The 13575-nt window shown below is 41.0% G+C and overlaps 1 protein-coding gene across 1 annotated transcript; it reads right to left on the reverse strand.

The window, feature by feature from the left end:
• Positions 1-38: 38 nt before the first annotated feature.
• dhx32a (DEAH (Asp-Glu-Ala-His) box polypeptide 32a) lies at positions 39-9119 on the reverse strand. Its single transcript, XM_049564054.1, has 11 exons — positions 8583-9119; positions 7586-7779; positions 6980-7352; positions 6648-6881; positions 5295-5388; positions 5006-5155; positions 3195-3386; positions 2034-2174; positions 1216-1406; positions 938-1128; positions 39-706 (listed from the first exon to the last, which is right to left on the reverse strand). The coding sequence occupies exons 1-11, from the start codon at positions 8841-8843 to the stop codon at positions 508-510; spliced, it is 2220 nt and encodes a 739-aa protein (XP_049420011.1). The 5' UTR covers positions 8844-9119; the 3' UTR covers positions 39-507.
• Positions 9120-13575: the final 4456 nt, after the last annotated feature.

A 13575-nucleotide genomic window follows, 5' to 3' on the forward strand; every position in this document is an offset into this window, starting at 1 on the left:
AGGTATAGCGACACCTCTGAGAAAGAAAGCTGTCTAAGAAAAGGCATAAAAACAACCCTCTACATGCATCAAAGTGTTGGGCCATCTCTTTGAATCTGCATCTCGCCGGTTATGTGCACAGGAGGTGTGATGGGATGTTTTTTCTCCCTTTTAAGTACAGCAACAGACAACATCTATCTGCAACCCCTCTGCTGCTCATTAAAATCTAAAACAGCCGTCAGGATGCTGGCAGTTTCAGACAGGCGGTGTTGAAGGGGAGCGTAGAGCGGGGATAAAGGTGAGACAAGAAAACTTAAAGATGCTAGCACTCAGAAAAAGGGATGTACGGGTATGAGGAGGCTGTAACTCATACTGGACCACAACTAATGAAGATCATGGTTTACTACATTGTGTGACACGCTGTCATGACATGAGTCAATAATATAAGTCCCAGGTTTGCATTGACTATAGACATTTTACATTTGGTGATGAGATTACAGCCAGGATTTTTACATGTACGATTTCACATCATTGGATCACACATCTGTCGTAAGTCTGCGGCACCACTGCGCATCCACTGTCGGCTTCACTGTGGACTGTGATGGCTTTTTGTTTCTCGTCTTTGCGCTTTCTGGATCCATCTGGGTCCAACATGTCTTGCAGTATGTCTTTGCTTTCACTAGGGGGCAGGTTGTAGAAGAAGTACAGCGGTGCCATTTGAATGTATCTAAAATGCCAAACAGAAATGACATCAATTGGAAAGGACGATAAACAAGTGAGAATATGGTTGATGCTTATTTTTAGATTTAAAAAGATTACTGTGGAGGATTAACGTAACCAAATGGTTAATCTTTACTGTAATAACAAAAACAATCAAAACATGTTTGTGTCAACAGCTCGTTCTAATCTGCTTACACACATGACTTTGGATGGTGAGCTGAAAAAGTCATTGACTTACACTTGAGGGGAAATTTCAGAGACTATTCTCATGCTGTTGTTCTCCGACAGGGTGTACTCATGGAAAACGACCCACTCTGGCAGCCCCAGCTTGTGCGACTGAGCCCCGTAGCTGGAGAGCGAGTGCACCTGGGCCATGTGCTTGTGTGTCAGAATGAAGTAGTTTCCCGAGCCGTCCACGTCTCGAGCAATCTGCGAAAAGGAATGACACTGGAGACTTGATCACAGTTGAATTGGAGGAGGCAAATTCTTTCATGCTGGCATTTTGTTTCCACATACCTGCATGAAGAACCCGGCCAGCAGAGCTCTCTTGATGTTGTGGGTGTTGGTCTTGGTTCCAAAGGAGGGCTCAGAGATGGGAAGCTCGATCCTGTTCAGAGTGTCGGTCAACTCTGATCTGATGGCCTCAGCTCTCTTTAGGGCGGAATGATCCAGGAAGTAGTCTTGGCACCACTTTTCAGCTGTGAAACCTGAGGGGAACGCATCACAAACAGTGGAGTAGATTTTTGGTCAGGCATGTCTTGAAACTCAAAAATAGAGCCAAAGTATAGAACTCAAAATTATATTTAAAAGAGGTTCATAAGTCTATAATTCAATTTTTTTGTTAGTTTCATTTTTTGATCCCCAACAGCAAACACTTGTGACTGGATGGGGGGAAAAATATGCAAATTATTTATTAAAGTATAATATTTTTACTCAAATGTCAAGTTAAATTACCTTTTTTAAAATTCAAAGCTGTTATGCCAAGTAGTGCCTGGTTCACCTGATCAAAATCTGCCCCCTGGTGGTTTTTCCCTGCTAAATTGCTCCTTTAATTTTTTATTCCAATTATTGCTTTGGTATCAGGTTTCTTTCTTTATTGTATTTGTACATGTATTCTATTCAAAAGAATTAAAATAATACATTTAGTGTAAAAGATTCTGACATTGTCTCTTAAATTAAAAAAAAATCTCAACTTTGTCTGATGTTTTTTAATTCCTTGTAAAATATAAAGTACTTTAAAATGGAAAAGATCAGTGTGTCACAGGTTATCGCAGCAAGTTTAAAAATGTGCTATATTACAGAGAGCAGACTGGTTCTCTTCACCAACATCTTACATTGTTTTCTCTGGCTTTGTTTGAAGGCGTTGTAGATGTTTATGAGGGTGAAGTGATCGCCTTCAGGGTGCTGGAACTTCCTGTGACACTGGACTGCCTCGTGGCTCATGCCGGCAGGTGGCTCCAGGAAGCAGCTTGATGCTACAAGACAAGGAAACAACGAGGTCAACAAGCCACTCTTACTGCAGACCATCTGGTTCAGTGTCTGAATGAAACTGCAGCTTTGTGCATCTGCAAATGAGCTACAGTGGTGGCCATTACCAAAATGCAAATAAACAACAATAAATAAGATAAAAATATGTGCTTATTTGCTCTCAGTACGTTTTGTACATGTGTTATAATAATAATATAAATCAATATTCAACAAAAATAATTATAAATTAACTAGTTCAGAAGATTAAACAATAAAATAATATAGGACATTGTAAAATAATAATAACTTAACTTTCTAATTAAACTAGGGGTGCGCCAGTTTTGAAATTCTGATACTGAAATCAATGTTTACAATAACAATTTTGCCAATAGCCAATTTTAAAAATCATTCAGTCCTTCATTACACTACCTTTGAATGAGCACAAATTCAATAATAAACACACAATAATTCACCTTTAACGTAATTTTCTTTCATATTACAAACATCTTTTAAAAAAGTAAGCAAAAAGCCTTTTTACTATAGATGATACATCATAATAACCTCTCCGATATCTATTTTATAGTGCTGTGAAGACATCAACAAAATTCACCTTCAAACAGCTGAATTTATTCAAGTGTCTCACCAAAAGCTACATTTTACAAGGTTACATTGAACACATCATTAGAACGTTATAATTTACCTTCGCCTAGTACTCATTTTTACTGAATAGAGCTTGAACGCTTCACACTGTAAATTAATGCAACCTCTGCGAGCTGTTGGTTGCAGCCACTTGTTATGGCCTTATGTAATATTTCAAAATAATAGTAGTAATAGTATTAGTAAAAAATAGTAAAAAATAAAATTTGTGGCGCCCCCTGTGGATGATGGTGCCCTTAGCATTTGCCTATACTGCCTATGCTGCAGGCTGACACTGTACAACAACCATCTGGTGAATCTACAACCCATTAAAAAGGAACAAATCTTACTCCAATTAGACGCCGAAGTTGGAAGTGATGGCACATACGAACCTGACAACATCGCTGCAATGGTCAGCATCTCGCTCACACAGTCAAACTCGCAGGATGCCAGCAGCGCTTTGGCCATCTGAGGGTCCAGAGGGATTTCAGACATTATGATGCCTATCTCAGACAAGTTGCCATCGTCATCCAAAGCTGCAAGGTAATCCAGCTCCTCCAGCGCCTGCATGAGACCCTCAGGATCTGCAATGAGGAATGAAACGGCAGAGTTTGATACATAAATTCCATAACCCAAAAGGACAGTATCCCTATGTGCAAATAGTAAAGTGCCCAGTCTTGCCCAGTGTATGGAACTGTAATTTTTGATTTAAAATTAAATTAAATACTTTAGTAGTAAATAAAATAAATACAATTCTGTGTAAATAGTGGATGTGCGTGGCTAGATAGACTGGAGTCAGACTGAATAGGCTCGTCGAAAGAGAGTTTTGAGGCAGGATTTGAAAGTGGAAAAGAGTTAATGCTACAAATGTCCGGTGGGAGGGAGTTCCAGAGGCGGTGGGCTCTAGACCCCATGGTGGTCAGGTGGGCTGGCAGGACAGTGAAGTGGATGGAACAGACAGCCCTTTTCAGTGGGGGAAAGAACTGAAACCCAAACTTATCTATGCTCACTTCAAGACCAAACTCCATTGACAAAAACAGTAATTTTACCTCACTGAACACGGGAGCTCGCAGATTTGTGGCAGCCTTGATTAGTTAGTTTGTTTGTGTTACTGTGTGACTTTGGTGAATCAACACCAAAGTCACACAGTAACACAAACTAACTCAGGGATCAAGGAAGCGGTAGACCAGCAACTCAATGTTCAGCACGATAAAATGACTTTTCGTCAATGGAGTTTGGCTCCAGTTAGAAAGGGCTGTCTGTTTGGGAAGTACTGAGCATACGCCTGGATAAATGAGACTTTGATTATAATGCACGAGTTGTGTAAGATTTTGTAAACATATGTTTTTGTATAGTTTTGTTGTTGTTAAACCTGGACCCCTATGACTCCAATTCATCAAGACTTTTTTTTCTTTTTGGACTCTTGGTTCAGTGTGGAGGCATGCAAGAAAAACAAAGTTTTCTTCACAAATTCAACATAACTCGGGGTGGGTAATTGATACACAAATGGTCATTTAGGGGGTGAAGTATTCCTTTAAAGTACCCACTGGGAGGCTGTCAATGCCCCCCCTGTGGTAGTATCCTAAAAGGACACTACGGTAGAAGCTGAAACAACACCACATCTGCACCAGTTTTCACCAGGATTGTCTTATTCTTCTACAAACACCAACTTCATCATAATAATTTCAAAGGTGCTGTAATCACATGATATTATTACACCTATTGGCTTTACGATATTTAAATCCCACATCATTCTTACACAAGACAACATCATGACATATGATTGTCAGGGCAAGTAACCTCTGTGTGACATTCTGCGAGGATATGGACATATGACAGTATACTTGGCCTGCGCTTTCTCTCCATTGTACTTGTCTGGTGCTGCCCTAACGAGACATGTTGTGTAATCGCTAATGAGCTGGCCTCTTTTAGCCTCTTCTGTTCATGTTAGGGGTGGTTAGAGCTCAGACAATAGTTAGAAGCAGGGTCCTGTCAGCTCAGCTAAATCACGGCTGACTGAGCCCAAACAGCTACACAGAGCAAATTCATTTGTGCTTCCTCTGGCCAAAAAAAGCCTCCCACATACACCTCTCCGGCTGCGTTTCAGGGTGAGAGAGAGATGCCGTCTGTGGGAACCAGTGAGGTAAAAATGTCAGTCTCAGTTAACGATGCGTGTGCAGTTTCCACCAGCAGGCTATGTCACCTGGTCTGTCGATGAAATCACACTGTCCGAGGCCGGCTATCTCCATCCTTTTTAGGAATAGGACTGTTGGGGTGATGTCGGACTCCAGGATCTGTGGGGAGTTCTCTGCAGGAAGCTGGCTGTCTTCTTGGTATAGGCAGAAACATTTACCTAGGAAATGAATGGAATGAAACAAAAATAAAATTTAAGTTTTATTTACTCTGATGTTTTTATAATGTCAGAAAGAAACATTTTTTGTAACCTTTTAAACTGGTTCAGTATCACCCAGCTACCTGACTGGGAGACATACCTGTTGGTCCAGACAGCTGCTTGCGTACGTCTGCCTGACACTGGCTGATTGGTCGAAGTACCTCCGAGTTTGCTCTTATTCTGGGATTGTACACCTGCAAAGAACAAATCACATGCCGAATAATATCAGCTTGTTACACAAAGCTTTTTTTTCCTGTTTCCACTGTAAAAAGTTGTGGATGGTACCAATGGAACCGTTCTGTACTGTCCCCATTTTTGGTCCCCCCTCTGTTGGGGTACCTAGCACACAGATCTGGTACTAAAAGGTGGAGCTGTGAACACTGCAGTCTGTTGATTGGTCAGTAGAGGACGGTCACTCTGCTCAGGGCTGAGTTGTGGCTGGTTTTGAGGCTCATGTAACCACTGTTCATACTGTGGAGAGTTTTATTAGTAAACTGGAACTATAAAATGAGAGGATGTTATTGCCGGCAACTTTTAAGGTGGAACGTTAACTTGTAATGTTACTCAATGCATGAGGTGACGACATAAATCCATCAACACACCTTAAATTTCACTGACTTGATCCCCAAGCATTTATATATATTAATTTTGACCAGATTATATGAACTGCATGTATTCTAATCCTCACTCGGTGAAAAAAAAAGCATCGTAGAGTGTTGTTCCTGTGGGCTCCAGCAACACTAAACCCCTGAGCTTGCCTGAGAAGGACTAAATGCACAACCCTGCTATTTTTAAATATCCAATGGAGGGAGACTCTCACTGCAGCCTGTTTTATTTTGTTCTGAAAATGCCTGTGTGCAGCCTCGTTCTGTGGCGTACGATAAACGAGGTGCAGACTTCCATCTGTGTCACCGGTAATGAGGAAATACAGTGAGTGCTGGACGGAGCAGTGAGTGACAACAACCCCGCCCACATTTAAGAGTACTGTTTGCAGTGGAAACACTAGGGTCTAGGTACCATGTCTGAAGGGTTACTGTTGGTTCCAAAGGCACCATACTAAAAGTTTTTGGTGGAAACAGGGTCTTTGTGTTATTGTGTGACACAGACAAACTACCAATCAAGGTAGCAGTACACCAGCAGCTCCTGTGTTCAGCGAGGTAAAATTACGGTTTTCGTCAATGGAGTCTGGCCATAGATAAGTTCCCCATTGAGTAGGGCTGTCTGTTTGGGAAGTACTGACTATACGACTGGATAAATGAGACCTGGATCATAGTGCACGAGTTATGTGAAAGAAAGTTTAAACCAGTGGACCCCTTTTACTTCAATATATCAAGATTTTTCTCAGTTTTTGAATTGATGAAAAAGTTTTCTTCACCCAATCTATATATCACAGGGTGAGTAACTGATATATAAATAATTGTTTGGGAGGGGGACTATTCCTTTAAAAACATACCATCTTTTTCTGGACTCCTGTGTCAATGACAAAGTTGACAGACTCTGTGGCCCACCACATATCCTCCCCCTGATTGGTAGAGAGGAAAACCCTCCTAGACCTCTCCGGTTGCTCAGTGAGAGCAGACAGTAGCCCGCTGCGGCTTGGACACAGGACCACAGGCACCATCTGTCCCAGCTCGGCTCCCAGCCTGGTGCCTTCTCTCTGGAGGATACTGTGGGCTAAATGAACCTCCTACAGAGGACATTACAAGCAAATCAGGGGATGACACAGTTTGTAAAACCAGCTTTGGTTTAGTGAAACCACTTGTGAAAAATGCAGCCATCACTTACCTCAGCCGAGGCAAAAAACACAACGACGTCTCCCTCCTCTTTGGTCCGATGGATCTCCAGCACCAGCCTCAGCGCTGAGAAGAAGTAGTCTTTGTTGCCGCTGTTGCTGTAGACCGCCTCAGCGGGAGACGAGGCCTCCAGACTGACGAGCGGGACGCTGTCGTAGTGGCTCAGCAGCTTGTCGGTCACAGGCGGGATGGTGAGGATCACCACTCTGAGCTCAGGCCTCTGCAGCAGGATGTCCTTGAGGAGACCCAGGAGTATGTCTGTGCTCACTGTCCTCTCATGAGCCTGGTCGATGATAATGGCCCCATAGTGCTCCAGGAAAGGGTCTGACATCATCTCTCTCAGCAGCATATTGTCAGTGCAGTACCTGAGTGATAAACGTCATGAGATGGGGTCAATGGTGGAGCTTTTGCTGAGCAGCAACCGTAAATGGCAACTTCAGGATGATAGCTACGCTTCTACATTTTACCCATGATGTGATTGAGGAGCACCAGCAAAGAAAAGATTAGGATTGACAGAGATAGTGTGTGGATATATTAAAGTGTCATTCAAGCGCTGCTGCTGCTGCTGCTGCTGCTGCTGAGAGCTCATTTAACAGACCTCAGAACAGTGTCAGAGGAGCAGCAGGTCTCCAGAGGGATGGTGTAGCCCACTTCATGACCAATGTTGACGTCCATTTCATCGGCCACACGCAAGGCCAGATCTACAGCCTGCTGTCTGTTGGTCTGCGTGCACACAACCATGCCGTGCTGATACTGGGCAGACAGACAGAACTCGGCACACCACTGAGGGATCTGAAAGAGAATAATGACTAAATGATGTTCACCTTTCACTCTTCATTGTATGTCTTGCGAGTTCTGCACCATTTTCCCATTCACATACACTCAGTTTTCAGTGGCGAGCGTCCTTTTCAGGATTGCACCCAACAGCTTTTGTTTGAGCACACAGCAAAACAAACAGTGACAGGAGATATATCCTATGGTATTATCGCTAATAATGCAAAATTGCTTTGGCAGCATGAGGCGGCTCCAGCGGATCAGGGCTTAGCAGCAGGAGGTCCCCTAACACCCCTGCTGGAGCCTTTGTGAGGCATGACTGTCAGGCTGGTGCTTGGACAGTCTGACAGTGACACAACAGCATCTGCTGAGCTGGGCAGCCTGTTCACACAAGCTCACATAATGGTGCTATTTCCATATTATGTCAAAGTGGGGGGAAAAAGACCCACGCCACATACAGAACTTGTTGCATTTCAGTGGATAAACATGGTCTGAAAAACACAACTTAACATTTAAATCAAATCAAGGGGAGCAGACCTCTCAGATTTGCTGTTGACTGAATAGGCTGCACTGAGCATGTGGCAACAAACATGCAAGTCATGCAAATTGGGTTATGCTTTGGTATTTGGGTCTAAACTGAGGGAAGTCAGAATGTCCAGAGCAGAGAAAAAGTGAAGGGAGAAGCATTATCTTTAACTCTTACGCCCCCAAGGTCACAGAGAAACTCCAGACTCCTTCAACATCACAAAACAAATCTCTCTCAAAGACCATCTTTTCCATCCTTCCTTCCCTCACAATAAAATACATTATAACCATATTACCTGTGTGCTCCTCCCAGTCTTTGCTGTACCGGATACAATAACCAGTTGGTTGTTCACCAGAGCATCTTCAAACTTGGACCTGACCTTCCACACTGGCAGAGTCTTCCTCTCTTTCAGTAATTTGTAGTAACGCGAGGAGAAGGGCAATCCATCGAACTGATTCAACTCCAAATCATCTCCAAAGCCAAATGACTCCTCTGCAGGACAGTCCTCACTTTCAGGGGGAAAGTCTGGCTCCAGTGAATTATTAGTATCCGACATGACACATGTATATTTGTTACCCCAGACAAGAGCTGAAAAAGTTTTCCTGCCGCTCCAGCTACGGGTCCATTTTGTTTTTTATAGGAAATATTAAAAAATCGATCAGTTTCCGTCCACTCAGAAGCCTACAGCGTATCCCATATTCGTGATAAATCACCAGGATCTCTCCAATCGGCTCCTCAGTTGCCCAAACTATATTTATTAAGCTCTTAAAAGTTGGCAGCTCCTCTGGTTGGGACTGGCTGACGCGCTTTGCGCACCGGCGCGTAATTTCTCCCCAGCGTGGCTTCACACGTGTTACGATTTGCACAGAGCTTCACATTCACTACTGACCGGTGCCCGCTGTCATAATCGCCTGATAATCCCACAATAATCACGTGTAAAGTAGCGAGGACTAAATCCAAAACATCCTTGAAATTATTTTCATTTTCTAATGGCATGTTTAAAAGAATAGCGCAGGTGTTTTCCAGCTCCTTATTGATTAATGTGCAGAATAATCTCTAGTAGCCAGTGGACAGTGGTGGAAGAAGAATTCAGATCATTTACTCAAGTAAAAGTACTCACATTACACTGTGAAACTACTCCACCATAAGTTAAAGTCCTGCATTCAAACCTTTTTGGTATAAATATGTTAGTATAATCAACAAAATGTAAAAGTATCCACTGTGCAGTGAAATATTTACTATTATATCTGAGGTTTTTAGATAAAAAAAACCTCTGCATGAATGTGTCTGATGCCTTTACTGCTGTACATGTTTAAGGTTGTGCTCATTTTAACTCCTTTATATATTGTTGGGTAGTTCAAGCTACAGCAATGCATCATATTCTGTAAGATCATCATGTTTGCTGTCATGTGAGAACCACAAATCTTAAAAAAAAAAATCAGCTTCTCCTGGTGTCAGAGAAACAGCCTTGTTTGCTTTGTGGTGATGCAATTTCTAGCTGATCCAAGAGGGTTTTTTTAAAGAGTTTATTTGGCTTAAGAAGGAGGAGAATTTTCTTAACACATAAAGGAACTAGGCTACAGTCCTGGATAGATCTGTGCCAAGCTCAAACTCCAAACCTAAAACCAAAATTAGTAGCCCGGGCTATTCTTTGATTAAATCACTGAAACCAACAGGCCTGTAATTGGGACAGGTGTCTATATGGGCAGGCCTTTAATAACAGTTGCTCAGCAAAGATGTTTATTTAAGCTAGTATGAATATTACTTTTATAAAAACTGGGCTTCAGATAATATATTAATTATAAATCATTCATTTGATATTGATCTAACAGACAGCACCGAGTTAAGTGGGATTTATACTTGTGCAGCAGACCCTGCGCCGTGACCTACGGTTGTGAGCATTTAGGCCTATACAGGTGCGGTGGTGTGTCTGTGTCACTCTGCAGTTACACATCCAAAACACTAGTCAGCGTCGGGGTTTCTGTGGAGTGCTGTAAAGTTTAGTTGATTCAAAACACACATTAAACACACATTAAACATGGCTTAATAGAGACAATTTCAAACACAAGTACACAAATCAGCTTCACTATAACTCGCAGCATTCACAGACAAACACTTGTCTTTATCTGGACACATTTTCCCCATAAATACAACATGCTAATGTTATTAGCACAAGCCTAAGGCATTTTACATTGTATAAATTAGCCTAGTAGCTAACAGACTTTTCCTCCTCTAATATGAAGCCAGGGACAACAGCAACATTTAACAAAGGTAACGGTACAAATTCAGCTCCATTACAACTCACAAGGTTCACTGACAAAACAACTGTCTTATACTAAACACATTTTCCAAACAAATACAACATGCTAATGTTATTAGCACAAGCCTAAGGCATTTTACATTGTATAAATTAGCCTAGTAGCTAACAGACTTTTCCTCCTCTAATATGAAGCCAGGGACAACAGCAACATTTAACAAAGGTAACGGTACAAATTTGGCTCCATTACAACTCACAAGGTTCACTGACAAAACAACTGTCTTATACTAAACATGTTTTCCAAACAAATACAACATGCTAACGTCATTAGCACAAGCCTATGGCATTTTACATTGTATAAATTAGCCTAACAGCTAGCGGAGATTTCCTCTGCTCATATGAAGCCAGGATAAATCACACACAAGACTTAAAATGCTATTTTTGTGGAGGCTTTATTGTCTTCACAATTTATTGTTTCTTATCTGTGAAATCAAAGTAAATAAAAGCTTTGTTTCGTTATGACACTTGTTTTCCGGCACTCAAGGATTACAGCACCAAGCATCCGACACAACGCCATTTTATCCTGTTAAAACTATTCTGACAACTTAAATTGATTTTTAATGAAAAACCCTTTTGATTCTTTTGATCTGAGGACCCTTATGGACTAAAGGAATATGAATAACTTACAGGGTAATTGTGGAATGGACACATACATTGAAGTAGCCAACAACCCACTTTCACACCTTGTAGAACTTATATAAATAAATATAAAAAAAATAAATGAACTGCTTGGCCACCAGACAAGGCCTCTAATTGAGACAGGCCTTTAATTGTAAGAATTGATTAGTTGGGACTAGACTTTTAATTGAAGTTCTACAGTTTTTGGTTACATTAACCATGTTTTTCTCCCTTCATAATTATTACATACTAAAACTCCTCTAAATATAAGTATCTCCTGTCATAAATATTGGATAGTTTCTCAAAATTATGAGATAATGTGTCATAATTATGAGGGGGAAAACAGTTAATAATGAAAAGAAGGTGGTGAACTTTTTTTTGTTGTTGAAATGATCTTTCATAAAGGCATAACTGCGGTTTAAATTCATGATTTTGTTTTAACCAGATGTGAAACACCTACAGGAAATACTTGAACCTCAGTTCATCCATTCCCATCAGCAGGCTGCAGCTTCTCCACAAGGGGGAGCTGTTTGGTCATAGTTCGACACATGTTTATGAATTTATCTGAACATTTGTAGAAATCAGTGAAGTTTAAGGCACCTGACATTTAACTCTCCTGACTGTAAAAATGCAGCCTACTTGTCTGGAAATAACCAAGAACAAACAGATCTGTCGTTCAAATATTCAGCATGAAACACAGACTTTAGGCAACCTACATCATGTCTAATTTCTTAAATTGTTTTTGGTCTTTGCATCCCAGCCCCCCTCTCTTTTCCTGACACATAAAATCTGTCTGCAGCTGCGACTTTGTAATTAAATGATGTGGGCTGAGGCTGTTTTCAGGAGCTTCTCATCACTGACACTGCGTGTCCTTGTTACCGTGAGGAGCTGCTTCGATTTCTCATTAGCAATTAGAGTTTTTTTCACTACTGTTGTTTTGTACATCCTTTTAATCACACACACACTTGACTCCATCAGGTCGGCACCAGTGAATCCTGATAGACAGCAGCAAACACACGATCCTGCACCTGTATTGACTGAAGCAGTATTTGTATCTCTTACTTAAACCTCAGCAAATTGCTTTTCGACAAAGGCTCAGACTGTTGAAACGAGCCTCAGATGTCAGTGTTAATAGCAATTTGAGAGCTTTCTGGAAATAAATACTGCTGTAAAATGTTAAAGTGCACTTATTACTGTATTCAATCTTCCAGTTGCAATATGGCTCAAGCATAAAAGAAATGCCAGAGGCTCTCGACGAAAAGGAGAAAATGTGGTTTTAAAATTTGATCCAGTGTGAAATCTGTCTTAGTATTCTTGCAGTGTAGCAATGTATGTGAGTGAGTATGTGGACTGTTTTCTTTTTTTTTGTAAAGGGACAGTTCACCCCAAATCAAAAACACATCTATCTCCCAGTTACCTGTGGTGCTATTTTTCAACCTTGTTTTGGTGAGTTGTCAAGTGTTGGAGATGTCTGAGAGATGTCTGCCTTCTCTAACATATAATGGAACTAGATGGCACTTGGCTGGCAAAAAAAAAGAAAAAAAAGTTTAAAATTTAAAAAATAAATTAATTAATTAATTTTAAAAAAACAAATAATTAATAAAAGAATTTGAAAAAAAACAGAAAAAAAGAAAAAAATGAAACAAAATTTAAGAAAAAATAAATAAATAATAAAAACTCAACAGCAATGGGCCACATTGCTGCAAAATTACCATCGGATTGTGCCTATGTTGGTGAATCCGCATCATTCCAAACTGACAGGCACATGCCCGCTATTTGCAAATGACATACGGCCACGCCCCCATTTCTCCATATAAGGAAACACGTTTGCCTAGAGCATCATAACGAAAACGGTAAAGCTGTTTCTACAAACATATTAAGGCCCTGACACACCAGTGTTGCTAAACTACACAGGCCAACCGTAACACTGTGCAGAAGGAAGAGTGCATCTACTGCTAGCTCACCTAGCACCACTGAGCTAGCTAATGTTACAGCTCAGTGGACAAGGATTCCATTAATGTTTACATCTCGCGCTGTCACAAGCATGAGCCTCTTATCCATGAGTAGATGCACTCTTCCTTCTGCACGGTGATAACGGTGTATGGCGGGTGTAGCTCAGAAAGAAAGAAAATAGTTCCGACATGAAACTGCTCACAACAAGGTCTGTTGATTGACGAATATCACTAGAGGTAAGAGGAAATACATGTATTTTTAATTTTGGGGTGAACTGTTCCTTTAACATTCCAAGTTGCAGTTAATACAACAATTCTCTCATGTAATTGCTTTCACCCGAAAACATGCATGCTGTGTAACAAAAAAAGCACAAAGACCAATGACAAAAATCTTCCCAAGT

This window comes from Epinephelus fuscoguttatus, linkage group LG20 (genome assembly GCF_011397635.1).
Source record: "Epinephelus fuscoguttatus linkage group LG20, E.fuscoguttatus.final_Chr_v1".
In the NCBI taxonomy this organism is placed as follows: Eukaryota; Metazoa; Chordata; class Actinopteri; order Perciformes; family Serranidae; genus Epinephelus; species Epinephelus fuscoguttatus.